At 41.6% G+C, this 27,842-nt stretch overlaps 1 protein-coding gene and 1 long non-coding RNA gene across 3 annotated transcripts in view; both read left to right on the top strand.

Moving 5' to 3' along the window:
- STK39 (serine/threonine kinase 39) overlaps nucleotides 1-12,367 on the top strand; it is a 132,702-nt gene extending 120,335 nt beyond the window's left edge. The window contains exons 17-18 of one of the 2 annotated variants that reach the window (XM_072981813.2): nucleotides 3,872-3,936; nucleotides 10,806-12,367. In XM_072981813.2, the coding sequence (XP_072837914.1) occupies nucleotides 3,872-3,936; nucleotides 10,806-10,880 (140 nt within the window). In that variant the 3' untranslated portion in view covers nucleotides 10,881-12,367. Of the gene's footprint in view, nucleotides 1-3,871; nucleotides 3,937-10,805 lie in introns of those variants that run through there. The other variant, XR_012081552.2, reaches the window with a different exon arrangement.
- LOC144589585 (uncharacterized) overlaps nucleotides 1-27,842 on the top strand; it is a 284,446-nt gene that overhangs the window by 181,955 nt on the left and 74,649 nt on the right. The window lies entirely within an intron of this gene.

Raw genomic sequence — 27,842 nt, forward strand, 5'->3', positions numbered from 1 at the left:
GAAGACCCTATCTGTAGAAGTCCTTAAGGGGAAAATGTTCACAGCTCATTCCAACTTTATCCTGCCTCAGAACAGGGAACTCAGAATTCTGCTTTGATAATGCCAATCTGAAAGGGAGTTAAGCAGAATTCCCCAGCTTCAATTTAATCCATGGGGCAGAACACGAGATGTGTATGAGCTTCAGTTCACTCACAGACCCTAAGGCCCAAGTAGCATTGCTTATACAGCATCTTACTAAGGAAAAATCTCCCTCTCTCTTTTTTTAAGCCTCTTTAATGAGATCACACGTACATACATCTTATTCCATTTTAGAAACTAGATGAAAAATATGGACATCTAATGCTCAACCAGATGTTACCCTGACTTTTTGCTTCCATTTACTAACCCATTCTCCAAAAGGCAATTTCATTTGTCAAATGACTTTTTAAAAAAGTTACGTTATTATATTTATATCCTGTCTTTCCTCCAGTGAAGCTAGGATGGTGTACTTGACTTTCCTCCTTCTCACTTTATCCTCACAACAACTGTGGGCTGAGTGGGATTTGAACTCAGGTATTATTGGTCCAAGCCTAATAGTTTTTCAGTTATACTACATCGGCTTTTATTTACACTTGCCCTTTGAAAACCTGTGGGCACACTAAGGCTGCTGCTGAGAGTCTGCTGATACGAGTGAAGAGGGGCCATGGAAACAACTCTGAACAAGATGGTGTGATTTTGAATGACATGCATGCCCAGAAACAAATTTGCAAACTGCTGGTGTCTTGAGTTGAAATTCTTTTTGTCATCAGAATCCATCCCTTTCTGTACCGCATTCCAATTCACCTTGTGTTGTAGACCAAGACCGCATATAGGAGCACTATATGTGTTTGATATGACATGGCTTGAATCAGACATGGCTTGAATTATGTGGGCCCTTATGAGAAGAAGGGGCAAAACGATGTGTGTTTCCCTTTAATTGCACCTGAGTAAATGAGCCTTCACTTTAAAAAATGAAAGAACATCTCAAAAAACAACTTCAGAATCTTTTCTGTGTAACGAAGTATTTTTTAGGAAGAATTTTCAGATGAGTCGCTTATCTTCTGTTGTTAACTGCCCGGCATTCTGTCATTGTGAGAGAAGGCATGGTTTCTTTCTATAATCTATAAAGCTAAATCAGGAGAAAACAGGAAAGTACCGCTTATGTTGACCTTAGGGAATTTCCTGTGGAAAATAATTGCAAATGTCACTGGAGAATATTCTCGAATGCCCTGTGTTGCCTTTTGCAATTTATATAATAAACATAAATAATTTGGTGTTGTCCAGTTGAATCTGACTTATGGCAAGCCTTTCCAGAGTTTTCTAAGTAAGAGAGTCCTCAGAGGTAGTTTACCATTCCCTTCTTCCGGGGGACAGGAAAAGAGCCAGTCTGTGTGGCCTGGAACAACCTGGGACTATGCAGCTGGTTCAAGGCCACATGGACTGGCTCTTCTCCTGTGAGGTAGAGGGGAGAATCGAATACTTCAACTCACTGAGCTATCCAGACAGTTATAATTTAGGCAGAAGGCCTTATTTTCTGGATTGTTGTGGATTAGAGTAACAGGACTTATGTCTTGGTAAGCAATAATTGTTAAAATGTTGTGCAACAAAGATTTCTGATGAGACTTCAGTAAAGAGGAATTGTTGTCAATCTTTGTAGAATTTTCTCTCAAAAAAAAAATCATGAAAGGTTCACAAAAATGGCATATTATAACCCCTGTTCCGTGGTGCAGAAAGGCCGTCTGCAGTACTTCGGCTGGGTTGGCCAGATGCCTTAGAGTGCACCTCCTTAAGGATATAAAAATAACACTGTTCCCATGGTATCTTATTTTCTGACAGAGTTTGCTTTTATATGTAAACATTGCTTGCTTCTGTTTATACTAAAAGAAAGATCAAAGTGTCTGCATACAGTCTCTCCCTAATTTGCAGTGCATTTGTACTTAACGCACAAGAGAATATAGTAAAGCTTCTGAGGACTTGCCATTTTGGCTTTCATCATTTTCTTCACCTATTTATTCCCACATCGTGCCTTCCTCCATCTCTCTAGCTCATTCATCTAGCTGATGGTTGGACTTTTTGTGAAACTTTCAATCCCATTTCAAAATATATTCTGACTCATAAGTTATATGAAAGCATCATATATGTGAAAAAGAAGGATCTCAAAACACCTGGCCGAAGAATCTGAAGCCATTTCCACTTACGTTAGAGATGATAAGTGCATGTTAACACTTAACAGATGAGAAGCAGTTCAGTCCAGCGTGTTGAGAAGTTTGGCTCTTTCCACCACTGGCAAAGTAGGAGGGAGAGAGAAGTCAAATTCACACGAGAGAAGGGCCAGCTGATTCTTGTTATCTGTTGACTGTCTCTAGTTCTCATTTTTCCCAGTGATTAAACTTCCCTTAGAAGCAGGAGGTTAGATTAGGACAGTAGTTCCAACTTTGGGTCCGCAGATGTTCTTGGAACAAAAAGCCTTCACCACTAGCTGTGCCGGCCAGGATTCCTGAGACTTTTTAGTCCAAAAACATCCGGGGACCCAAGGTTGGGAGCCACTGGTTTAGGGAATGAGAGCAGAGAGGGTTTCATGACATCACCCACTGGCTGAGTGAGGATTTGAACCAGGGTGTCCTGAGGAGGAGGAGGAGTCTATGGTCTGTACCAGTTCCTTTAGTGTATAATAAACGTCAGCTAATGGTTTTCTGTTTGATTGTTTGTTGGTAATAACCAGGGGACAAGCATTGCTGATGACACGGAAAGTAAACAGAAGACTCTTAGGGTCACTGAAGAGCAATGTTGTTTTGAGGTGGCACATGTCTGTCATTTGACCAGAAATACCCTGGTCATAAGGTCTGCAATATGCCTCTACAGTATCATTTGCAAATATTTATCATGCAACCTCATAACTGTTATAATAAGTACAGTGGACCCTCTACTTACGGAATTAATCCGTATTGGAACGGTGGCTGCAGGTCGAAAAGTCTGTAGGACGAGTCTTCATTGACCTACAATGCATTGAAAACCGATTAATCCCGTAACCAGCCATTTTGGTTCCATTTTTGTTCCATTTTGGGTTTTTTCTGGTCTGTAGGTCGAGTCTCTGGCTGCAAGTCGAACCTAAATTTTGCAGCCAGAGAAGTCTGCAACTCGAAAAGTCTGTAAGTCGAGCCATCTGTAAGTCGAGGGTCCACTGTATTTGTAAATGTTATTCGGTATTTGTTGTTGGGCTGCAACCCATCAGCTGGGTATGGCAGCTTGTCCCTAGTCACCCTCACCCATTTCTGTTGCCCCAGGCATGTTGCTGGCAAGGCATCAGACCTGACTGGTGTGCTGCATTCCGTTAGGTGGTTCACAAGTTGTGTTGATCTTACACAATCAAGAAACGTTGCTTCCAGAGTTAGCACTGAATAGAAATGAGCTGTGATCTTTAGAAGTCTCACTCTGTAGAACATGCAAGATTCAAACTTATTTGATGGAAACAAATCCCACTTTGAAGGCTGGCATTCTAAAAATAATTCTTCGCACTGCTTACAAAGAAAACTGGGACAAGTAGCCTATATTTGACTTATGTGTCTACAGAAGAAGGACTTCTGCATTGTGTGCTAATTACTAGTTCTATCCTAATTGCTATAAATTTCATGTTTTTCATCTGTGATGTTACATTGGAATTCAGCACAGTTGCTTCGCGTATCTTGATTCCACTTCAGTTTGATTTATGTAATTTGAGGTGCCAACACTTCTTCCAAAAGTGTCATAAAAATTGTATCATTCTAGTCCTCAATTTTTAAAGTCCTCAATTATTAATGGCATATGATGTCTCTTTTTGTGTTCTCTGTTTTTTTAATTCTTTGTTTTCCCCCAGTTGCTGCTAATTTACAAAAAATAGTAGAAGACCCCAAGGCCTTGAAAACATTAACCTTTAAGCTGGTAAGTAAAGAAATGTTGGCAATAAAATGATGTAAGTAAACAGAAAACATTTATGATCTTTGGACCCAGGGTAAATTCTTGTACACTACTAGTCATGGGTGTGCACCAGACATTGACCTTAGTATTTAAACACCCTACACAAACGGGAAATGGAAAGCAGAAAAGGAGTTTTAATAACCTTTTTAAAATTCACTAAATGGAAAGAATCATCTGCCTCTCACCCAAATATTGTTACTTCAAGACATAGCAAGCTTATAAAAGCCAGTTCATATATTAGAGACGGTTCAGCAGTTTGTGCCAGTTTGATCCACAACTGATTTGCAGTTCGGGGTACCCCTCTGGTGAGCACCAACTCAGAGGCAGTGCCTAGAGGGGCAGGTTCGCCAGAGCACAGCTGCCAGAGAGGGCGGAGTGTTGTAGATCGACTGTAGATCGACTGTACAGCCATTGACCGAACCGGCATGAACTTCCAAAGCTCCGCAGTAGTGAATCAATGTGACTGTGCAGCAGAGCAAGTAACATTCTACATGGCAATTCTAAATATGGGGACAGCCCGAACAAACATTAAAACTTCGTAACTGGACTTTGGATCAGCACCAAATTTGTCATATGTGTAGCAGACAATGTATCCATGTTCTGTGCCAAATTTGGGGAAGTTTGAACAAAGGATTCCTGAGTCCCTCTTCCACTCTCTCACACACACCGGCACTGAAACAAGTCATCTTAAAAACTTCCAGATTTTAAACAGTTCAAATAAATTGAAAAGATCAGTCTTGCTTATCTTGAAAAAGCATGGTTGTTCCACCCACTTTTTTTTTAAGATTCAAGCAGCAGGGGCTAATATATTGATAACCCCCCTCCAAAAAAAATGCCATTCAAAAGTGAGAAATTGAGTCTTTGTTATAAACTGAGCATGCATGGAACAGGCTTGCCAGTAGAAGTGTTCCAAAGTAGATGCAGTATTGCCTTCATAGGCTGGGAAAGGAGATTTTTAGATGACAAGGAAAGGTCACAGTTAAAGTTTTCTTCAAAGAGTCAAAAAATAGGCTTGCTTTAAAGACAATAAAGGAATGACAATCCTCCAGAAAAGAGGGCATTTTGCCATGTATCTCCAGGCAATTAGCATACAATTTTGCAAGGCATATTCAAAGTATTTCTGCATTACAAAAGCACAGAACTATTGTGTTTATCTCAGGCCTGAATGCTTCCACTTGCTTTCACTAAAGATCTTCTCAGGATTTCTGAGCCCAGGCTCCTGACACATCCTCAAAGGGGCAATCAGCTCCTGGTCTACTGCAATCTAAACCTTTGATCCTATCAGTCAGGACCCAATTAGCTGGCTCTCCTTCCTGGCCAAACAAGCATTGGTGCTGGCAAAGAGATGCTGTGTCTGGTTGTAAAAATATTTATATAAATATAAATATTTTTACAACCAGACACAGCATCTCTTTATATATAAAAAGAACAGAGAACTAATCTTCAGAAGCTCACTCATGTAAGCTATGAAATTACTGGGTTTTTTTTTTTTTGTTTGTTTGTTTTATGTTTTTTTGCTTTTGAGCCAGGGTTGATCTTACTCAATATTAACAGAGCTCTTATACTATATCTTATCGTATTTTCAACCATTCCATCTGTCTTGTCACTATACAATTGTATGGTAATTAAGAAAGAAACTCCAAAGATGGTATGTACCACCAAATCACTTCTGATGTGTGATGACTATATGAGTTAATGACCTCCAAAATGTCCTATGATTAACAGTTCCACTCAAATCTTGTGAACAGTATCTCATATTAGCTTGTTCTCTCTTCCTACTGCCTCATCCCCACCAATATTGTCTTTTCCAGTAAGTTCTGCTCAGATCTTGCAAACTAAGAGCTGTGCCTTGCTTTATTGAGACAATCGGTCTCATGCTAGGTCTTTTTCTCTTCCTATTGTGATCAGTCAGTTTTGTTTTCTCATGTGCAGGATAGCCTCAGTTTGCTTATTTTTGCTCTAGTGAGAATTTAGGATGGACTTGATTGAGCACCCACTTTTCTGGCTGGCTGTGGTATCTGTAAGGCTCTCCTCCATCACCACATTTCAAATGAGTTGATCTTTATCTCTGTCTTTCTTCATTGCCCGTCTTTTACACAATATGGGTGATTTTGACTGTGGTTTCCAGTGACAGGATTTTGCTAACTGGCAGTTCTCCCTTTTTTATCATTTCAAAAGGTGAGGGGACATATCTTTTGGAAAACATGCACACAACATGTTTGTACACCTTTTGGTCCGATGTAGCTTTTCCTCTTCAGGTTGCCTAACCCAAGGAAAGTGAAAATTGGAACGTAGCTTTCTAGTCTGCATTCTGTGGAGCAGGCATAGCAACATTAATTTACCCGAGAAGTTAAAGGGTGTATATGTTTCTCCATTGTATGTGTTGCACTTACTCAAACCTTTGTTTCATTATATCATTAAGTCCAAAAGCAGCCCTTCAAAATATTTGGCACAGAGGGACTACAGCCACATCCTAGCTGTTCTTGCTTCTGTCTTTTCCTAGCAAAGGGTAGCCTGAGTGTTGACAATACCAATGACAACAGTAAAATGATCTACAGGATACCCTGTTGTGCTCACTACCATTTACACTTCTTGAAAATGAGCCCTGAGAATTCCTTTGTGCTTGGGTGAAAAAGTGTGCTGCTTATGTACAGTGGTGCCTCACATAACGAGCGTACCATTTAACGATGAATTCACATAGCGACGCGTTTTTTGCGATCGCGTTGCGATGATCTAAATGGCCGAAAATCACATTGTGATGATCGGTAAGCGTTTCGCTTACCGATCTTCACACTGCAATTTTTAAAAAACAGCTGATCAGTGGCTCCAAAATGGCCACCGGGTGCACAAAATGGCCACCCGCAGCATTTTCGCGCGCTGCCCTCGCTTACCGAGGCGGCGAAAATGGCGGTGCTATGGAGGATCTTCGCTCAACTGTGAGTTTTCCCCCCATCGTTTCGTTTAGTCGTTTAGTCGTGTCCGACTCTTCATGACCCCATGGACCAGAGCACGCCAGGCCCTCCTATCTTCTACTGCCTCCCGGAGTTGTGTCAAATTCATGTTGGTTGCTTCGCAGACACTGTCCAGCCATCTCATCCTCGGTCGTCCCCTTCTCCTCTTGCCATCACACTTTCCCAACATCAGGGTCTTTTCCAGGGAGTCTTTTCTTCTCATTAGATGGCCAAAGTACTGGAGCCTCAGCTTCAGGATCTGTCCTTCCAGTGAGCACTCAGGGTTGATTTCCTTTAGAATGGATAGGTTTGTTCTCCTTGCAGTCCAGGGGACTCTCAAGAGTCTCCTCCAGCACCACAATTCAAAGGCATCAATTCTTCGGCGGTCAGCTTTCTTTATGGTCCAGCTCTCACTTCCATACATCACTACAGGAAAAACCATAGCTTTGACTATTCGGACTTTTGTTGCCAAGGTGATGTGTCTGCTTTTTAAGATGCTGTCAAGATTTGTCATCGCTTTCCTCCCAAGAAGCAGGCGTCTTTTAATTTCGTGGCTGCTGTCTCCATCTGCAGTGATCATGGAGCCCAGGAAAATAAAATCTGTCACTGCCTCCATATCTTCCCCTTCTATTTTCCAGGAGGTGATGGGACCAGTGGCCATGATCTTAGTTTTATTGATGTTGAGTTTCAGACCGTTTTTTGCACTCTCCTCTTTCACCCTCATTACAAGGTTCTTTAATTCCTCCTCACTTTCTGCCATCAGAGTGGTGTCATCTGCATATCGGAGGTTGTTGATATTTCTTCCGACAATCTTAATTCCGGCTTGGGATTCCTCCAGTCCAGCCTTCCCCCCATAGGAACGCATTAAACGGAGTTCAGTGTGTTCCTATGGGGTTTTTCTTTCCGTTTAGCGATGATTCCGGATAGCAACGTTAATCCTGAAACGGATTAACATCGCTATGCGGGGCACCACTGTACTTGCTTAAAACACTCCCTGGGTGTCTGGAAGTTGAGTCATGGGAACTGGACTTCTTTCTTATTAGGTTGAAATATTTTGCTACTCACTTCTTCAGTCTATTTAAAATTCTATGAAAATTTAGACCAGTCACAGGATGCTCTCACATCCCCACCCCCACTTTTTAAGCATAAGATCCCATGAGAAAAATATGTGGGTGAAGATGCCTCCATTTCCCCAGGTTTAAATTTTATAAGAACCCATTTGAGAAATGTTGAGCAGAAAGTGATTTTTCTATCCGAAGCATATATGTTTTGCCACAATTGTACTGTAATTTTAAATGGACCTGAGATCTCTTTAAGAAAATATAGGGGTTGTCCAAGATTTATGTCTCAGTCTGTATCCTGGGAAGAAACAGTTGTAAGAAAGGTTCAAAGGAAAAACTATCTTAACAAAACCTATCACATTGCAATCATAGCTAGCGATAGCCAGGGCACGTTTCTGCGGTAGGCGAGAGTCAAGAAACTGTGAGTGTAATTGGCGTGTCAGAGAAATAACTCACCTGGGATTGTGTGCGGTCCACTCAAAATAAGCACGGGGCTAAGTTATTGGAGCAGTTGGCTTCACAATTACATAACATCATTTGAGCAGTGGATCATTTCCTGGTGAAAGGAGGTGGGTTATGGTGGAGATTGCAGTCAATAAAACTCAGCAGATTGTTTGCCTTGTATTGCTTACTTTATGCATACTTCAGACCACTCGTCTTCTGCACTGCATATCCAAGGATATCCCACCCACCCCTGCTTGCTCTTAGGATCAGTGGTGTACTGTAGACATTGAGTATAAAATGGAGTGCAGGTACAAAAATAATTTTTTTTGCATTATTATTAATTTTGCATCTGACTCTGAAGACAAGGAGTGAGCGGGCAGAGGTAAATTGTTGATCAAGGGCTAGATGGAAAAGAAAAGCATGTCTTGGTCATTCATAATTCTTTTCAACAATACTTGGTGGGGGGAATATATGCTCCACTTACGAAAAAATGTTTGGGAGAAATGTCTTCAGATAGGAAGGTACTTATTGTTTTCCTGTGCATCATCGTTGAGTCACTGGGGAATGACCAAATAGCGGTAGAATATACTGTGTATCGAATATTAAGCCCCTCTTAGGATGTCCATTAGAAGGCTTTTTACAGAAAAAAGAAGACCACGCTGCAATTTTAGACAGAAAATGTTTTAAAGGACATCTCTGCTGCTATGTTCATCAACATAATAGCAAAATATTTAGCTTATTTAATACAGTGTATTGATGCAGTTTCTTAAAATATTTTTTTAATAGAAACAGCTTCTTATCTTTTAACTATGAAAAGTGACAAAACCATGCTTATGGAATTGTTTGTGTCCATTGCAAAAGTGCTCAATTTACATTCTTTACAAAAAGTTCCCTTTTGGTTTTTAAGGTGTTGGAACAACCAAGGCTTTTTTTTTCTCCACATGCCTTACCTGGAGGTGGAATGTGTGTGTGTGTGTGTCCAGCTTTTGCTTTAATTGACAATATTGATTCCGAGGTCTGTCCGCTTGATAAAATAAATGTGAAATACAGTCATTGAATGTCAGCTAAATTGGCACAGTAATATTCACTAAGAGATTGGCTAAGGCAGGGTAGAGGCAGCTTGAGGATGTCAGGACACAATATTTCAAAAATTTTTTTTTAAAGATATTGTAATTACTTTAATCAGCCCCTTAGAAAACACCAGGTTAACACTGACCCTCCCCAAAAGGTAGCCTTGCTTCTCCTCTCATACCCATATAAATTGCGTATTTTTATGTTCTTGGAATGGAACACTCTCCTCCCTTTCATATATATATATTCACGACAAGGTTATTTAATGGATTGCCTTCTTTATACACTGACCTGGTCCCTATTCTTTGTAAGTGGAACCACATCCTGTACTGTGACTTGGTGAAGTTCAGTTTGTTTGTTTGATTTGATTTGATTTGATTTGTACCCTGCCCATCTGCTCTATAAGACCACTCTAGGCGGCTTCCAATATAACATAAAACAGTAAAATAACACAAAATATTACATAAAACATACAATAACAAATACAATACAAATACAGAAGAAGAAATAAATAAAGGAAAAATAAAAAGAAAATCAAATATTAGCTGGAGGGAAGGCCTGAATATTACAGTCATATTTTAAATTGACTTCTAAAGTCAAGTTGATGGCAGTGCAGACAAGGGCTTTCTCCACCAGGTGAAACAGTCTCCACGCTGAGATCCTTCATGTCCTGCTGTGATCAGATGAGCATCCAGTGCCAGGGTGCTTCCACCATTGGTTGAAGTCTTACTTGTTTGCCTTGGCATTTTCTTGATCACTAGTTGGGTCAGTTTATCCCTAGGGATCCCTAGTGAAATATTTTCTTGCTCTATCCCTGTTTTATGGTTTTGTTACTTGATTTTATTGCACTTTGTGGGCTTTTAAAAGCAATATTGTCACAACCACTTTGTTATTTTGGGAACGAAAGGGGTGTGTGTAGAGATGTTTATTATAATGCAATTTTATTTTCTCTCCATGCAAGCGAAATTACTTGTGCATACAAAATAAACAGATGCCATCCTTTGGCAGTGAACAGATTAGCATCCTCGGTTTATTTAAATCCCCTGTCACGCTTCTGCCACATGGGTGTGAGAAGTGACATAGGACTGATAAGAGGTGGGAGACCACAAGCAGAACCTTCTAGCTGCAGGCCCAAGGCGGTCTGACAGAACATTAACTTGAAGTAGTTTTGCACTGGTTGGAAAGTGACATGGATATTTAATTTCTTAGTTTTATCGGGGATTATTGTCCATGAGAATGACTCTTCTCCTCATACTGCTTTTGCATTTATAATGTTCCTTTCCCTCAACCTCTACTTTTTTTTCAGGCGTCCGGCTGCGACGGTACCGAGATCCCTGATGAGGTAAAACTGATTGGGTTTGCTCAATTAAGTGTCAGCTGATGCCAGTCACATGACACACACCCCCCAGCAAAACCAGTGAGATTGCAAAGAGGCCAGCTTTACATTGCAAAGGAAAAAATCTCAAGCGCCACACACTGAGTTCTGCTTCATTCTATAGCAAATCACCAAGTCGGAACAAGCAAAAGCCCACAGCTGCACTACTCCTGCTAACATTCCAAAAAGCTACTAAATGTGTCTCTAGTGATCAGTTCGGATTTCGCTGACGTGAAAAACAGATGGATCGGAAGTGCACTCAGGTGGCTGTATCCACTGGTTGCAAAAGGAATTTTTCTACCGGAGCGATTTCTTCTTTAATTTAAAACAAAATCCAGTAATAACTTTTTAGTGGGTAACACTGGCCCTTGGCTGTTGTATGTAGAAATGGAACATAATTAAACGCTAGGGTTGATTAGCCAAACTTGAATTCCTGTTTTAAAACAAACTGTGAATTTTATTCCCCCTCCCCTCTCCATATTTATGCATTGTACATCCGAGCTGTAAGGAATCGATTCCCTCTCCCTCTCCTTGGTTCTTGATTTACATGCTACTTGCAGTTTAAAATGTTTGTTTAAAACAAGTTTCAGCTTTATCTTTGGAATGTTTGTCTATTTTTTGAACTGGTGTAGGCATTTAGTTTTGGTTGTTTTGGTTATGTCCTTTTTTAAAAAAAAATCCATAATTGGATTGTCAAGGGCATAGGAGGTGCCTTGCAGATATTAATGTTCTAAGACTGTGCCTGAAGCTGTGTGAATCCCAAACTTGTCTCATTTCTGGACCTACCACGTCTGGATGTCTGAGTAAGGAAGAAGATTTACTGTAGCAGAGACTTGACACAAATAAATGTGGCCTAGAGTTCTGATTTTGGGGGGCAGGAAGAGTGTCTACAAGCTGAAACTCTTTATAAACAGTTGCCATTAAGCTAAGATGCCTTTTCTTTGCCCATTTTTGATTTGGCTTATCTTTAAGAGATAGGAGTTGTTTTATAATTGGGAGTGGGGGGGACGACTTGAAGAGAATCTGAGCTTTACTTGAACATTTGCAGAACATCCAAGTAGAGTGCAAATAGGAAAGGGCTTTGTGCAATGATTTAAAAGGTAAAAGAAACAGAAATCTGTTACATTTAAAAAAATACTTCTGACTTGAAGTAGTCATACGCTTAACCTGTGGCATAGATATTTTGGAGCTAGTAAATGTTAGAAGGATTCTCTTATCTGGAGTGTATTTTCGGAGAGGTGGGTTTCTTGGATGTTACCTTGTTAAACCACTTCCTTGCTAAACTTAGATTAAATGGCAGCTCTCTAACATATGGGGAAATGGCAAATGTGTTATTTAAGAGTTATTTATAATGCCTTGTCATAAATGTTTGAGGTGTTTTAGAGCCATTTGCATACAACTCAGTGTAATTTCATTCCATTCTATTGTTTACACAATGATTACTCAAAGACTGACTGCAGAGGTAAAAGGAAAATAAAAGTGTATTGCACAAATGGGCTGTTGACTTTCTTTTAATGGTGAATCTACATTCTGTAAGTTGGAATTGCTCCCGCCTTTATTATCCTCTCTCTCTCTCTCTCTCTCTCTCTCTCTCCCTCTCTCTCTCTCTCTCTCTCTCTCTCTCTCTCTCTCTCTCTCACACACACACACACACACACACACACAGAGAGAGAGAGAGAGAGAGAGAGAGAGAGAGAGAGACACCTCTGTAGAGACCTAAATTCCAACTCTGCCCTTTGAGTAGAAAACAGAGGGTGTGGTGGAGAATTAAGGTTTTCTTCCCTGTCAGCTACATGGAAGGTGTGGAGGATACCATTAGTGTCTTTGAATTAATGATAATTTTTAGCTTCATGCCACAGTTCTTTCTTGATATACAGCTGGCATATTTGTTAGGTAAAAAATATAGTAACCATGCTGCTATTGCCCAGGTTGTCCTATGTTTGCCCCTACCCCCACTCCCATTTTTAAAGAGTAGAAAGGGATTTTTTTGTAACTATATTGGGTTGGAAATTTGATATATCAAATAAATCAATACACCATGTCATGGAAGTCATGTCATCAGCTTTGCCAACATGCTGACGTAGGCAAAGGAAGAATTTGTGCCTCTCCCCCTGAAAAACTTATTTCGCAGCTGTAATCTAAGAGAATTGTCTGCCGTTCTATCCTGGCCATTGCAATATACGAAGGCTGGGGTATAAAACCCCATCAAAGTGCTGGAGTTTTGGTAGGTCTTCTACTGTAGAAGGGAGGGACTGATAATCTGTGTGGTGACCTGCCTCAGAGGACCATATCCAGCAGGTCTCAGGTGGGCTTGCCAGCACATGAGGGTGCCTGCATGTTTCTTTTCACTATATTCTGCCATGCTGCATCTGTGTCAACCATCTATATGATTTAGTTCTTCCCAAAAAAAAAAAAAACCTACACACACACATCCTCCAAATATGGGCTATTGTGCTTCTGTACCCATGATTCAAAAAGCCAGGAAATGGCCCGATATTTCTGCACAATATGGTGCCTGTGTTGCCAGCAGGAAAAAGCACGCCAAGCTTTGCATAGCAAAGGGCAGCCTGAAGGTTGACAACACCCATGGCAGCAGTCAAGATGGTCTACAGGCTACCCTTTTCCACTCACTACCATTCATACTTGTTGAAAAACAGCACTGACAATTGCTTTGTGTTTGAGTGAAAAAAGGGAGTCAGTTTCTGGAACTTTCCCTTGCGTGGTGTCACTTTCTGAATGTTGTGTTATGCTATGTCATGACACCATGACATGTCAGAAACGGTGGGTTATGTAATGACATGCCAAGATGTTATGACTTACAATATCATGACATAGCTTAACAATTGTCAGTGCTGTTTTTCAACAAGTATGAATGGTAGTTTTAGGAATAGTTCTTAAGCACATTCTTAAAATTACATAAAGCTTCAGTATTTTACTTTAACCTCTTCTATCCTAATTAGTACAGGTCACACTCTGACTAATCACTCCTTAAACGCTCTCTCTGCCTCAAACCCCAAAAACACTTTCTCCAAACTCTGTCTCTGTCTGAACTCTCTAGACTCTGACTCACCCCCTCCCTTCTAGTGTCTCTGGCTCTGCCTCCCAACCGCTCTCATTGGTACATGCAAATAATCTTCTACCTGAGCCAAAGTAGGGTGTTCGCTACATACCTCCCCCCTTAATAAGTTTGTGTTATGAGGGGAAACCTAGCAGTTTGCCCTCATAAACAAACAGCTAAGTGCATGCATATATAACAACTTACCAATACTTATACAGTGGTGCCTCGCATAGCGAGGTTAATCCGTTCCGAATTAACCCTCGCTATGTGAAAACATCGCAGTACGGAACGGGGAAGCCCATTGAAACGCATTAAACATCGTTTAATGCGTTCCAAATGGGCAAAGACTCACCGATCAGCGATGTTTCCAGGGTCCGGCAGCCATTTTCACCCCCTCGGTAAGTGAGGGCAGGGCGCGAAAACGCTGCGCGTGGCCATTTTGGGGCTTCCGGCAGCCATTTTGGAGCCGCCGAACAGCTGATCCGTGGGCATCGCTTTGCGAAGATCGGTAAGCGAAACGCTTACCGATCTTTGCAATGTGAGTTTTGCCCATAGGGGCCATCGGTATGCGATCGCATTTGTGATCGCAAATACCTCATCACTATGCGATTTCATCATTCTACGGTGCGCTCGTTAAGCGAGGCACCACTGTACATACAGTACTTGCCATATGGGCTTCTATCAAGTAATACATTTACTATTTAAATTTACCATGTACAGTCCTGGAAACCATACACTCATAAACATTTTCCTCTAGATTAAATCAAACAGAAAAAAAAACCCATAAACATTTACATTTTCACTTAATCATGGGGTCTTCTGGACAAAGCATCCGCAACCACATTTAAAGATCCTTTGATGTTTTTAATTTCAAAGTGATAATCTTGGAGAATCAAGGACCATCTGGTCAGTTTGCTACTGTTCGCTTGCAAGTTCTCAACCATTTCAAAGGTGAGTGGTCCATGCACAGGGTAAACTTTCTTCTCCATCTATATGGCTTGCATTTCTTCCAGGTCCATACGATAGACAGGTATGCCCTCTTGGTGGCAGAGCAATGTCTCTCGCGAGGTTGAAGTCTTCTGCTGGTAAAAGTCACTGGGCGTAGACTCTCCCTGTCATCCCCTTGGCCCAGTCCAGCTCCACATCCGAGGCTCAATGCACCCACACAGCTGAGGAGGAATTCCCGATTTGGGTTCGGTGCAACAAAGACTGGTTTTGAAGTCCATGCTCTCTTCCAACGATCGACAGTCACCTGGCACACTCGCCGTCCATTGGATTTCCTCTGCTCACCTTTTCCAGGTGAAGCCTGCTTTCCTTCTGGCCCATGGCTTCATTTTCTCAGCTTGGGAAAGGGTAGGAAGCTCCTTCTCCTCCAGAACATCTATGGCTGCATCTTTCTTTGTGACCTTATTGCTCTTGCTTTCACTCCCACCCATAAACTCGCCCACAGGAACTTTAGTTGCACTAAGTGAGGAAACACTATCACAGGTCACCTTAAGATTCACCGACAAATTTCTTTTAGGTGAAATCTCAAACACGTGGCTTATTTCAGAGGTGTTGAGACTTCCATCATCGGGCAAGGATTTGCCTAGTAGGATTGTAAGTGCTTCTGCAGCTGCTTGTTGAACCCTCTTTAAGCTTAATAGAGCAGCTTTAGGTAAAGAGGTAAACTTCCACAAATCAGCCACACAGACAACTGCTCCACGCCCAACAAGTAGCTCAGACACCCCACAGAGTCCATAGGAACAGGCATCGTGCAAAGGAACAAGGCTTCCCCCCATCCTCCGCATGACCATCAGCCCCATGCTGCTAAAGACACTTAACCACAGACACACTACTGCACCCTGCAGCAAAGTGAAGCAGTGTTAGGAATTCTTTTGTTTTTTCATTAGCATGGGCTTCTCTTTTTTTAGAATCAGCTCACAAGCTTTCTTTTGGGATATGGAGATTCAGCAGCACAATTCAAAGCAGTCTCATGAGTTTGGAGAGATTTGAAGTTCACCGTCTCGAGAGAAAGGTGTTTTTCCACAGGAGCAACATCCGGTTCCTTAGCAGCCAGCCTGTAGTACTGAGTGACCTTTAAATTTATATGCCCATCACTCTTTTAACTGAGGTGTTGGAGCCCAATCAATTGTACTTTTATCGTGGTGATGCAACAGTATAGGGTCAGTACCATAACCTGGCAAGAGAGAATATGCCTCCTCTCTATTCTTAGCATCAGCTTCATTCAAAGGAGTGAATGGCCACAGATCCATGACATTTAGCCATGCATCCTGCTTTACTAGAAGCTTTGTTACCATTTTTCTTAGGGGCACTGCCTCAGGGCATCCAGTGACACAATCTACAAGAGGACGCTGATAAGTATTGAGCCTTTCCCAGAAGAAATTGAGCTAGGAAGCTATAAATTGCAGGGTGTATTGGCCAATTTGTATTCAATGATGCAAAATTCAACTACCTATGATTTTAACTGATCTTTCATTTTCAGCTCCAAAGTGAACATGGCAGCACTTCCAGAAAAGTTCAGTGTGGAAGAGCACAGAACCACAATCAAGTTCCTGTTTCTCCAAGGGAAAGGTGCAAAGCAGATCCATGATGAAATGTGACAAACTATGGGTGACCGTGGCCCTTCATATGCAACAGTTAAATGTTGGGTTGTCAATTTTAAAACTGGCCATTTTGATGTTGATAGTGAGAAACCCAGTGGAAGGCCTGTTTCTGTCTCTGTGTCTGCAAATGTGAAAGCCATCCATGCCGTGATCATGGAGGACCGCCGAATATCAGCCAAAAATATTGCTATCTATCAGAGAATATCGCGTGAGAGAGTTGGTGCCATTATCCACAAGGACTTGGAAATGAAAAAGCTGGCACCAAAGTGGATCCCAAAACTTTTGACAACTGAACAAAAGAGGAAACATGTGGGGTCATCGATGGCTATTTTGGAACAGTTTGTGAAAAATGAGTCAGATTTCCTGGGCAAACGGGTAACTGGTGATGAGACATGGATCTACTGTTATGATCCTGAGAAAAAGGAACAGTCTAAGGAATGGAGGCACAGATTTCCCAGATTATTTCACATATACATGAAAAATTTGAAAGAGGCTGTCCAGAATTTTGTGGTTTGGCTCCATTAATGTGCTGACGACACTCAACTCCATCTGGATTTTAATATCTTCCAGGAGGCCCTTTTTTCCAGTTTCTCAGGACTCAGTGTGTGGTCACCCAGCATCCACCTGCCAATTTCAGTCCACTGTTTGGACTACTGTTGGGACTGGTTGGTTCGTTCCTTTTTCTGGGTGTCACATGACATAATTGCTGAAGAAAACTAACCTGCTCTAGAGTTTTCTTAACCTGCACCTTTCAGGGCCCCTGTCAAGGGCTCCTACATTTTTTGGTGTGGGTGGTATTGCTCCATTTTCGTTTTCCAGCATGTGCAGTCTCTGGAAAGAAACCAAAGTGAACCTTCACCTAACAAGGCTGTGGATTTGGCTGCAGGCAGGCTCTCCACCAGACCTTTATGAAAAGTCAAAGAAAAAGGGGGGGAAATCCCCCTCGGTGCTCTCTCCTACTTCTGGACCTCATCTGAACTCCGACCATTCTTATTTAGCCTGTATCAATCTGCTCCAAAAGAGCCCATGTATATAAGCCCAGTGATCATCCTACACAGAGCTGGATCTTGAATATTAGATTAGTTTAAAGGTCCCGTTGAACTCTCATTTTGTCTGAGTGGTGTTTGCTTAATAGCTTCAGTTGCTCTCCCACCATGGATGCCTATTCTGGAGAGCAGGCATAAGTTGGAATTGGGGCAACTGAGGAGCTGCTGAAACAGGAGCTAGTTACACCATCAGATAACATTCTACAATCAAATTGCCAAATAATACATCAACAACAACAACAGCTTCATTGTATTTTGGAACTAGAGTGAAAATCCCTCCACCCCACCCCCAGAATATGTGAAACCCAAAGAGTTTTGTTGTTGTTGCTCATCAGGTATACAATTAAGGCAGGGGGAGGGCCCTCAGGTGTGATTGGTCTGCACTTCCCCTCATGCCTCACCATTGGCTTTGCTGGCTAGGACTGGAGGGGTTTTCAGTCCCAACACCTTCTGGGGAGCTACAGTTCCCAGGACCTGAGTTAGAAGGAGGAACTCTTCCCAGCCATGGGGAGAAACTCAGAAGAAACTGCCTACTTCCAAACATGTGTTTTTAGAATAGCCACCTTCGCTACACTGGTGGCAGGTGTGCATATTATGAAAGCCCAAAGGTTCACACAATTTCATTCCCTCCTCAGAACACACCTTGAGGTGTTTGTGCCCACGCATATGCTCCAGGAAGCATAAACAGTGTCAGAGAAGGGGAACAAATACCCTCTCAATCAATGACCCAAACATCCCCTTCCCTCACCCTGCAGCTGCTTGAAATTCAGGATTAGGTGACATTTAGGTAATGACGATCCTGGAATAATGTGAGAAAAGAGACATGGATGTTCTGCAGAGTTTGGGTCCAGGTCTTTTGCAAGGTGTGGTGACTGCTTTTTCTCAATATCTTGTTACAATGCAGCAACGTTCATATATTAGTACTTGGCTTCTGATTCACTCCTTTTCCCATGCATTCGCATAGCCCCTGTTATCTTAATAATTGCACACCGTCACTCAAATCAACCTTTCCAAGGGTTTTCTAGGCATAGAGTATTCAGAAGTGGCCTCCCATGCCCTTCTTCTGGCGACTGTGCACTGCGTTGAATCTTCTGCTACCTTGTGGGAGAGTTTCACCATTTTTCTCTTTCTGCCCAATGTTCTTTTAATCCAAACCTCTGTTTATGCAGTTACCTCATAGGAATAATAGTATTAGTTAACGAAACTTCTCATACAGTCACTGTTGACAATAATAGAGGCTGTGCTAATACCTGGGGAGAGCGAAAGTATATCAAGTGAAAAGTCAACACCATCTTGGAAATTAAACTGCAACAGCTAATGCTCACTCGTGCATTAATGATCAATGTCAAGGCATGAGAGCTTTCAAAGGTTTTTTTTTATGAATACACAGAATAAAGTATTGGTCTTGTTAAAGCTGTTCACTTTCATACTAAATAGAGAGAAAATAACTAAAGTCGTATAAATATAAAGGCACAGGAGTTTATACAAGAGGTCTGAAATGGAGACAGCTCAACATGTAAGTAGCGCAGAAGTGTAATCATGCAGAAATGCGGTAAATAAAAAGTTGGTACCTTTCCTGTGAGAATTTTATCTCACTCTTGGTGCATCTGCTAAATTTTAATCATATTATGGCAAAGTTGTCCCTAGTTTCACTAATAAGATGGTGGTCCTCAAACAGTGGGGCATTGCATCTTATGCTGAGCAGTGGTGCAAGAAAGAAAAAGAAAGAAAAAAAGAAAGAAAGAAAGAAAGAAAGAAAGAAAAAGAAAGAAAGAAAGAAAGAAAGAAAGAAAGAAAGAAAGAAAGAAAGAAAGAAAGAAAGAAAGAAAGAAAGAAAGAAAGAAAGAAAGAAAGAAAGAAAGAAAGAAAGAAATGAAGCAGGAACAGATAGCCAAGTGGTTCGGGGCGAATTCTTTCTGGGGTCCCCTGCTCTGAGACAGGAGGATGAGAGTCTGATAAGGGTAGGTAATACAAGCCATGCAGGAATAATGTTAGGAAGCCTGTAAGCTGAAGTGGAGGGCATTCCAAATGCCAAATTTACATACTTCCCCTGTGAAGTGCGCCAGAGGTGAATGACAATCAAACCTGAAACATGGACAGCAGCTCAGCTGGATAATTGGAAGCGTGCTTCTCCTCTTCAGCGGGGGCTAATGAGCCTGTTGTGCAAATTAGTATAAAAAATTGGACCCTGCTGTTTTTCATAAGCATTTAATCAATCAAGGACCGGAAGAAGGTCAGAAAAGGGCTGCCCAACCCTTGCACTGCTGTGAATGTGTCAGCCTTTCCTTGGCCATGGCCTTTCTTGCCAGGATCCCCAACACTTTTGAGGGGGGGGGTGTTATAATTTCAGAGTCTGGAAGCTTCTGCTGAAAATGCATGACGCGGTGGAAAAGCCGGTGTGGGACTGGTGGTTTTGTGCCTTTTCAGAATCCGATATCTGTTGCCACAGAAAATGACCTTCTCACAGGGGGCCAGGCTCTGTAATAAAGTTGATGTGGTCAGATACCTCCCTTTGGAACAGGGAAGAAATAAATAAATAAACAATTTCATTGTTCTTACCCAACTCCCAAACTTTTCCTTGGTCCCCTAAACACTTAATAATAGTATTCACCATATTATATATGGATTCGGCTCTTCCTCCCTTGGCACACAGGCCTCTCTGGACTTTAGGGAAGTCCAGTTAATCTTCCCAGGGAGGTGTCTCACAAAAAAAGAGAGATTAACTGGCCCTTACTTATGCAACCAACTGTCTCAAGCAAGAAGCAGGGCTTCAAATCCACCTTACATTTGAACTGCTACATTACACTGCTCCTCAAAGGTAATATATTTTCCACACCCACTTAATTGTGAGGGTTGAGGTCAGGTCATGTGGCAAAAGATGCTGGATGACGAAGATGCAGGCCCTTATTGGTCCATATATGTGTTTCGGTGGAAGCGTTCAGCATCTTGACAGTATGGGTTGCCCTCAAAACAAGAGAGAACTGTTTTTTTCCCTTCTGCTTCCCACCGTCTACATCTACTGATCATTCTGTAGATTCCTCTATCCCATGCTTTCTACCTTTTCTCTCTCTCTTTTAGCTAAAGGGCCTTCTCGGTGGTGGCTCCTCGCCTCTGGAACAAACTCCCTCCAGAGATTCGCGTGGCCCCTACGCTGGGTACCTTGAAAAGCCAATTAAAAACATGGATGTTTATTCAGGCCTTCCCTCCAGTCAATACTTGATTTTCTCTTCTCATTTCTCCTTTATTTATTTTTACTTTATTTTCTTAGTTTATCACATTTTCATTTGTAGATTTATGTAACTATGTGTTTTTATTAATTGTTTGTATTATATTGGAAGCCGCTCAGAGTGGTTGCATAGACCAGATGGGCGGGATACAAATCAAATAAATCAAATTAAAAAAAATAAAGGTTGGGATCTGTTTTCCCACTGCTATTACAGATTATATTTTTGTTTGTTTGCTTGCTTGACTTTTATATTGTCCATCTGGCTGCCAAGGTCACTCTGGGTGGTTTGCACATTAAGCGGACGTATCATAGAACAACCATTTGAAACAATAAACATAATAATTATAAAACCAAAATGAAATGCAAACACACCAACAAACATTTAACTGAAAGTAATTAAAATGGTATGAAGGCAAGGCGGCAGGACTGATAGAATATCTGTCTAGATGGGCAAGGTATAAATCTAATAAAATAAATAATAAACACATAAATATAAATGTTAAGACCACCACTATATTAGGATGTTATTAGGTCTGGAAAGGCCTGTCAAAAATTGTTTTTTTTTTTTTTAAAAAAGCAATCACTTAAAAGTTCCCAGTGAAGGCGCCAGGCGGATTTCAGCCAGGAGCTTGTTCCAGAGTTGGAGAGCGACCACCAAGAGGGTCCAGTTTCTAGTCCTCTCTTTCCAGGCCTCTCTCGGGTCAGGAGTTATAAGCTTCCCCATCACAGAGCTGATAACTGATAGGGCAAAGTCAGCAGGGCACTTCAGGCCTTTCAGAGAGTGGTCAAGGTCCACACGTGTGCCATGGCGTTCCTGTCTGTGTCTCAAGCCACACACCCCAGGAGTTGTTCCTGGATTCTACTATACACTCCAGCCCACAGATAAACGTAGATACTTGTGTGCAAATTGTTGGCTTTTAAAAGAAGATTGTGCAACATGGGGGGGATTAATTTTATATTAGAATCACTTCTACATTTAGAAGCTAGAACTGTACTGATTATTCTTCAGTTTTGATTTAGGTGTGGAAGCTTGATATTTCATGGAGCAGAAACTTTTCCTAACAGTAGACTGTGTCCTGTGGAGCTGAGCAGGAAGTCCTGCCCATGAGCAGCAGTGCAGGATCACACAGCTTTTGCCACTGTTGCTGTGGCACAAGTCGGGAGCAGGTTTTCTTCATGGAGGAGATGGCTGGCAACTCTTTTGCCCGCTGTGCGATCCAACATTATGACGCTGGTGGAACTTTCTGCTTAGTGGAAACTCAAGAGGATACTAACCAGCGTTTCCTCACTCGGACCCTCCTAATTACTTTTTAAATTTGTAATTTGTTTAATAGTATATTTGATCCCACCTAGCCAGTGATTTCCACCTTGTGGGCGGGATGCAGATGACGTTTCTGAACTGGGTCTCCATTTTCTGTCAGCTAGGAGTCAACAGACAGCCTTTTGGTCCATGAAACTCACTAAATGTTCATGCACCCTAAGTTTTCTGCTAATGGACTGCAGGATTTGCCTGTGTAAGCAGGAAAAAAATTGCCTTTTTCAATGTGAGAAAATGTGTTTTGTTTTTACTTGTCTCTCATTTACATGATGGCTCAACTGATTAGATATCCACATTTAATAGCTGAGCATTGCAACACCCTGTAATTCGTTTTGCCACTGTGAATAAACTCAACCTTGCGGGCTACATAAAAACGGTAGTTTTATGGCCGCTTTTATGATTACTGGCTTGCTGCTAGTCAAACGGATGCATGTTGCCAAGGCAATCAGATCTGCTGAATGAAAGGAAGTTAACAGAGATTTCTGACAATTATGGGAGATCAGGGCAATGCTGGATCATCATGCAGATGAGACGTTAGAAGAGGTTCACTCAGAAAACAGGATGCCCATAAGCACACGTCTGCTGAACTGCAAAGATGTTTGTTTGTCATCTTCTTCCACGTAAGCTGCATGTGGAGCAGCCCATGCCTTTGAAAACAGCATCATTCTCTTATTTTAGTACAGGACACAGAAGGCCATTACGTCCAGTTATGTGACAATCTGGAGTTATGAGGCAATCCTGTTCTCCTATAATATTTTATTCTCATTCCTCCCCTCCGTCTGTTTTTCTGTCTGCTTTATTTTCCAAAGTAAGATTTTTTTCATATTTTGTTCACAGTTGTTGAGGTGCATAAGCTCCAAAGATACATCGACGGTTGGGATTATTCAGATGTGTACTAAACAATCTAGCTTTCGAGGTCCTCTGGATCTCCAGACTTACTGTACATCCTGCACTTAATAGATAGAAGTGTCCTCCTTTCTGAATGACAGGATCGTGTGCATGATCAAGCTACCAGTGCTCAAGGTAGAATTGTTCAGCCATTTTGGTTGGACGTGTTGGAATCGTTGCATTCTCACATGTTGCCTTTAAACGTTCCCTCTGTGCCTCAGGATTTATTAACAACCCATACCTCTCTACTCAAGTCTTCTTTTCCAGTCAGGAATCAGAAGTTTCTATCAGTTAGGTATGTAGTCAGTCTGAAGACAGTTACAGCAATGTATTTGGTCAGTGAGGAAGTTGTGAGTGAGTCATGAAGCTAATCAATCAGTTCAGTGCTGTTTATGCAGCCAGTCATTGTTTTTTTCCTCCTATGAAATGCTGTTTGTTTTGATCTATGAAGAACAGTGAGTAAATGGAACATTTCTATTCTTCTTTCCTCTTACCAGTGTCTCTGAATGAATTATTGAGACAGTAAGTGCCAGTTGAGGAACACTAAGCAGTAAGGGGTGATCTCCTGAGGGAAGATTTGAAGCTAATTCTGCTCTGTAGGTCGCTGGATTTTTATTTTCTTTTAAGCCAATAATTTCCACATTCTGCCAATAGGCTCAGTGACTAGAAATCAGTGCTGTATTCTTTCAATTTGAATACGGTCCTCACTTACTGCATCCACAGCTATGTGATTCCAGAAGCATTTGGCCATTCACAGCTGTCCACAAGAAAAACATGAGGTTCTTTCATTCAGATTCTTTGGGTTTCTTCCTTACTCCTCTGTTGCTACCAAGTAATACCCATCATGTCAGAGCTAACCTGAAAGTAAAGATAAGTAAGAGAAGGAATCCAGCTTTGGATAACAACAGGCTTTGCTTTGCGTCTGAAATATTAAAAGATAATCTGGAGGTAATGAAGTGGGTTAAGTCATGATTTATAGGCAAGCTCTTGTTATTTTAAAGATTAACATGGACAAACTATAAATCATGATTCTCACTTGCAAAATACTGTGTGGGAGTTGAGACAAATTAATGAGGAGAAACTGAAGTGTCTGTGCGCTCATGTTACTGAAAAACAAGAGGGAGGGAGAGAAAGAAAAAGAGAGAAAATAAGAGACAGAGAGAGTTTGTGCTGGATATAACAATTTCAATACTTTACCGAAAAATTGGTTCCTAGACAGTACTATGACATGATTGGTTATTCTATGATAGCAAAGATCAAGAACCAGTCTAATAATCAGAGGCAATTTATTTTATTTATTATTTATTTTATTTATTTTATTTATATCCCGCCTATCTAGCCAGCTAAGACCACTCTAGGCGGCTTACAACATAAAAATACACAATAAAAGTATATATAAGACAATTTTTACAGAGTAAAACATACCAAGAAGATAGAGCAAGCAATAAAGGAAGGGAAAAAGGGGAGATCAGGGATTGACTGGAGGGAAGGCCTGCCGGAACATCCATGTTTTTAGCTGATTTTTAAAGATACCCAACGAGGGAGCCGCACGAATCTCAGGAGGAAGGTTGTTCCAGAGGCGAGGAGCCACCGCCGAGAAGGCCCGGTTTCTTGTCTTTTTCTTCCGGGCCTCCCTCGGCGTTAGGCTCCTCAGCCTCACCTCCTGGCTCGCACGAGTGACACGGGTAGATCTTGGTGGGAGTAGGCGTTCCGCCAAATATCGAGGCCCTAAACCGTTTAGGGCTTTATATGTAAGCATCAACACTTTGAAGTCGATGCGGAAGCGGATGGGCAGCCAATGCAATGCGGCCAGAGTGGGTGAGATATGTTGGTATTTTCTCACTCCTCTAAGAAGTCTGGCCGCTGCATTCTGCACCACCTGAAGTTTCCACAACAGCCTCAAAGGCAGCCCCACGTAGAACGCATTACAGTGGTCTAATCAATTCATTCCCCCCCTCCAACATCTATCTGTCTGTCTGCCTGTCTATCTAGTAGTTTATTGACAGAATAACTCCACTTGTAAAAATATATATACCACTAGGTTTGCCAGGTCAGCAGCTTCCCAGCACTGGAGATTTCAGGTCCAAAACCCGAGACAGGCTGTGGGCGTTGTGGGATCATAAGCACGAACCTTTTGTAGTAACTGCAGAATGGCATGCGCCTCTCTGTGTGTTTTGTACGTGAGAGACAGACAAATGGACAATGCGGATTCTCCACATTACCCCACCGAAAGAAATACATGCACAACATGTGCACAACCTTCACACTCAGTCAATGAGCCCTGGCCCAAAGTTGGGAATGAGGTGTGGCCAAGCAATACAGCAGCCACACACCATAAAAAGCAAACTTTCCCCTCTTCTTAGCTGCTCACCCTGAGATATGCCTCCCTGGCTAGAGATCTGAGAAAGCATAACAATTTCTTGAGATTTTAGCTGTTACCTGAAGACATGTCGAGTGTACTTCGCCATAGCAGTGGTATGGAAGTTTCTGTCCTGGCTCATCTGCTCTTGCTAGGTACTCTGCTTGTCAGTTCCTCCTGACTCCTTCTGACTGAAATGATCAGGCCTATTCTAGCAACCCTTTGCTCTTGCTAGGCTCTATGCTTCTGTTTGTTGCTGAAACAAAGCTACTTTGAAAATGGAATTTATTATTCTAAAATGATGGGGAGAAAAGGATGAAAGTGGGGGTTCATCTACGCTTACTTTTGTGGACGAGCAGATTTAACAGTGCCACTATTATAAAAATACAATTGGAGCTCCATATCAGTGTGATTGGTATCGGCTGATTCACTTATCCACAGTCTAAAAATACTAAAAGAAAATTCCTAGAAATATGTATCACTAAAGATGAAGTTAACAGAACTGGCCTGTAGAGAAAGCCAAAGACCATGTTATGTAATGATCTAAACTCTGCCAGCACAGTTGAAAGCCAGTTTAAGAGACTGCTTCAGAAGGCTGTTTCAGTGAAGCAAGGACACATGTTGGACAGTCCAGATGTTGGGGTGTCAGGTTTGGCTGCCATAACCAACAATGAGGCTTGGTGGGAATACTAGTTCGTTCTCCCATCCCTGATGTAAGTCATCACCTGAGCAGAAGTAGGGAAGGCTGTCCAAAATGGCCTTTTCAGGTCAGGTTCTGCTTCTCTTCTCATCCCAGTCTGATGCTTTGGTCTATATTTCAGAAGGATCAAGCACTTTCATTAAGTGCAGTTTTAAATACAGCATAGAGCAAAAGTCTAGAAACCTCCACAATTTTGCAACGGTGCATTCACGGTGGCTGAGAATTAAATTCTTCATAAGTTAAAGTTACACAGGGGAGAGCCAGCTTTAACGTTGTATTCTTGATATTGTTCTACTCCAAGTAAAATGTACAAGAGGCATCAGTTTAATCTCTGATGGGCTACGGTAAGGGGCAAAGAGGGTTAATATAAAACAGTCTTGTGACAGAACAAAGGAATGATTTATGGTATTTTTGTGTGACTGAGTATTTTAGGCACACCTTCATTTATGCTTCCTTGCTTCCTTTCAATTTCTCATTAATATCACTCAAGTTATTTTCCTGCCTCAGGTAGTTACCTTTAATTCACGTAGGCTTTTACAAAATGTGCCCATCCTTTTAGATGGCTGTGAAAAAAGGGCATTGCATTGCAACTGGTCAATTCCATAATTCAGAGGTAGACCAACATCTACTTCTTTCCCCGTCTTCATTTTAGAACCCTGAGAACCATCAACCACAGCCAGAACGAAGGGCGGAATAAAGGATCCACTGAGCACAATCTAAATCTAGGAGCTTGTTTTCAGGACCAAAGATCCGCTGAAGTTCACAGTCCTTTCTTACAAAAGTCCACTCTTGATTCTAACGTGCTTGCTTCATCCCAGCAGCTTAATATAGACTGGGGGGGGGGGGGGGCTTTATGTTTTTCCTGTTGTTAAACAAGTCAAGCTGAAAAGCTGTAAATTTACTGCAAAGGAGCCAGGACAGCAACCATTTAAGATTTCAAACCACTTTTTGCTCTTCGTTGGCATATGTATAGGCATTTAATGTCCTGGAAGGGAACATTAAAGGACATGTTGAAGTTGTTGAAGAGTGGCTGATACTTTTTTTAAAAAAAGTTGACTTAGGGAAATGTGATGGTTTTATTTCTGTAAATTTCTGAGAAGCGTTTATCAAAATTCACAATTTATTTCATCCATGGGCTAGCTTTCAAGTCTTCCAGGATTTGTCCTTCTCAGGAACAGTTGGGGAGGGACAGGAACAGAAAAGTCCAAAAACCCATCCTTGTCAGAATGGTCAATTTCAGGGTCTCTAAAGTAAAACCTTCCAAAATGTAAGTTTGTAGGGCTAGCTTGATTTCACTTGACCTTGTATGACCTCACAAGGAGGTAGGCTGAAGGATCTCTTTTCATCTCCACAGGCAAAGGGCTGCCAGATACTCTTTTGCTTTCCACTGGCTTTGATACACTCTGAAGGAAGGTAGCAGAGAAGATACAATGGGTTCAGATTCTAGGCTTCCATTGTAGATCCACAAACTGAATTATATGCAGTGACCTTCAAGGATAGGCTCAATGCAGGCAGTGCAAAAGGCATTTTGTTCAGATATGCTGGAGGAACAAGTCGCAAATGATATTTCTGTGCCAGATGTTAATATTTTAAGGGTGGATCATGACCTTGATGAGGCTATTACCATGGACAGGATGGAATGAATGGCTACAGTGTCTTTTCCAGCAGAAATGCTCTGCCATTTCCACCCTGTCCATTTAGTTTAATAGCTCCCTGCTCCCTGGTCCCATATAGGATTTCATAAGCCATCAAACAGCAGAAAGTAGA

Source organism: Pogona vitticeps, chromosome 1 (genome assembly GCF_051106095.1).
Source record: "Pogona vitticeps strain Pit_001003342236 chromosome 1, PviZW2.1, whole genome shotgun sequence".
NCBI classification, from domain to species: Eukaryota; Metazoa; Chordata; class Lepidosauria; order Squamata; family Agamidae; genus Pogona; species Pogona vitticeps.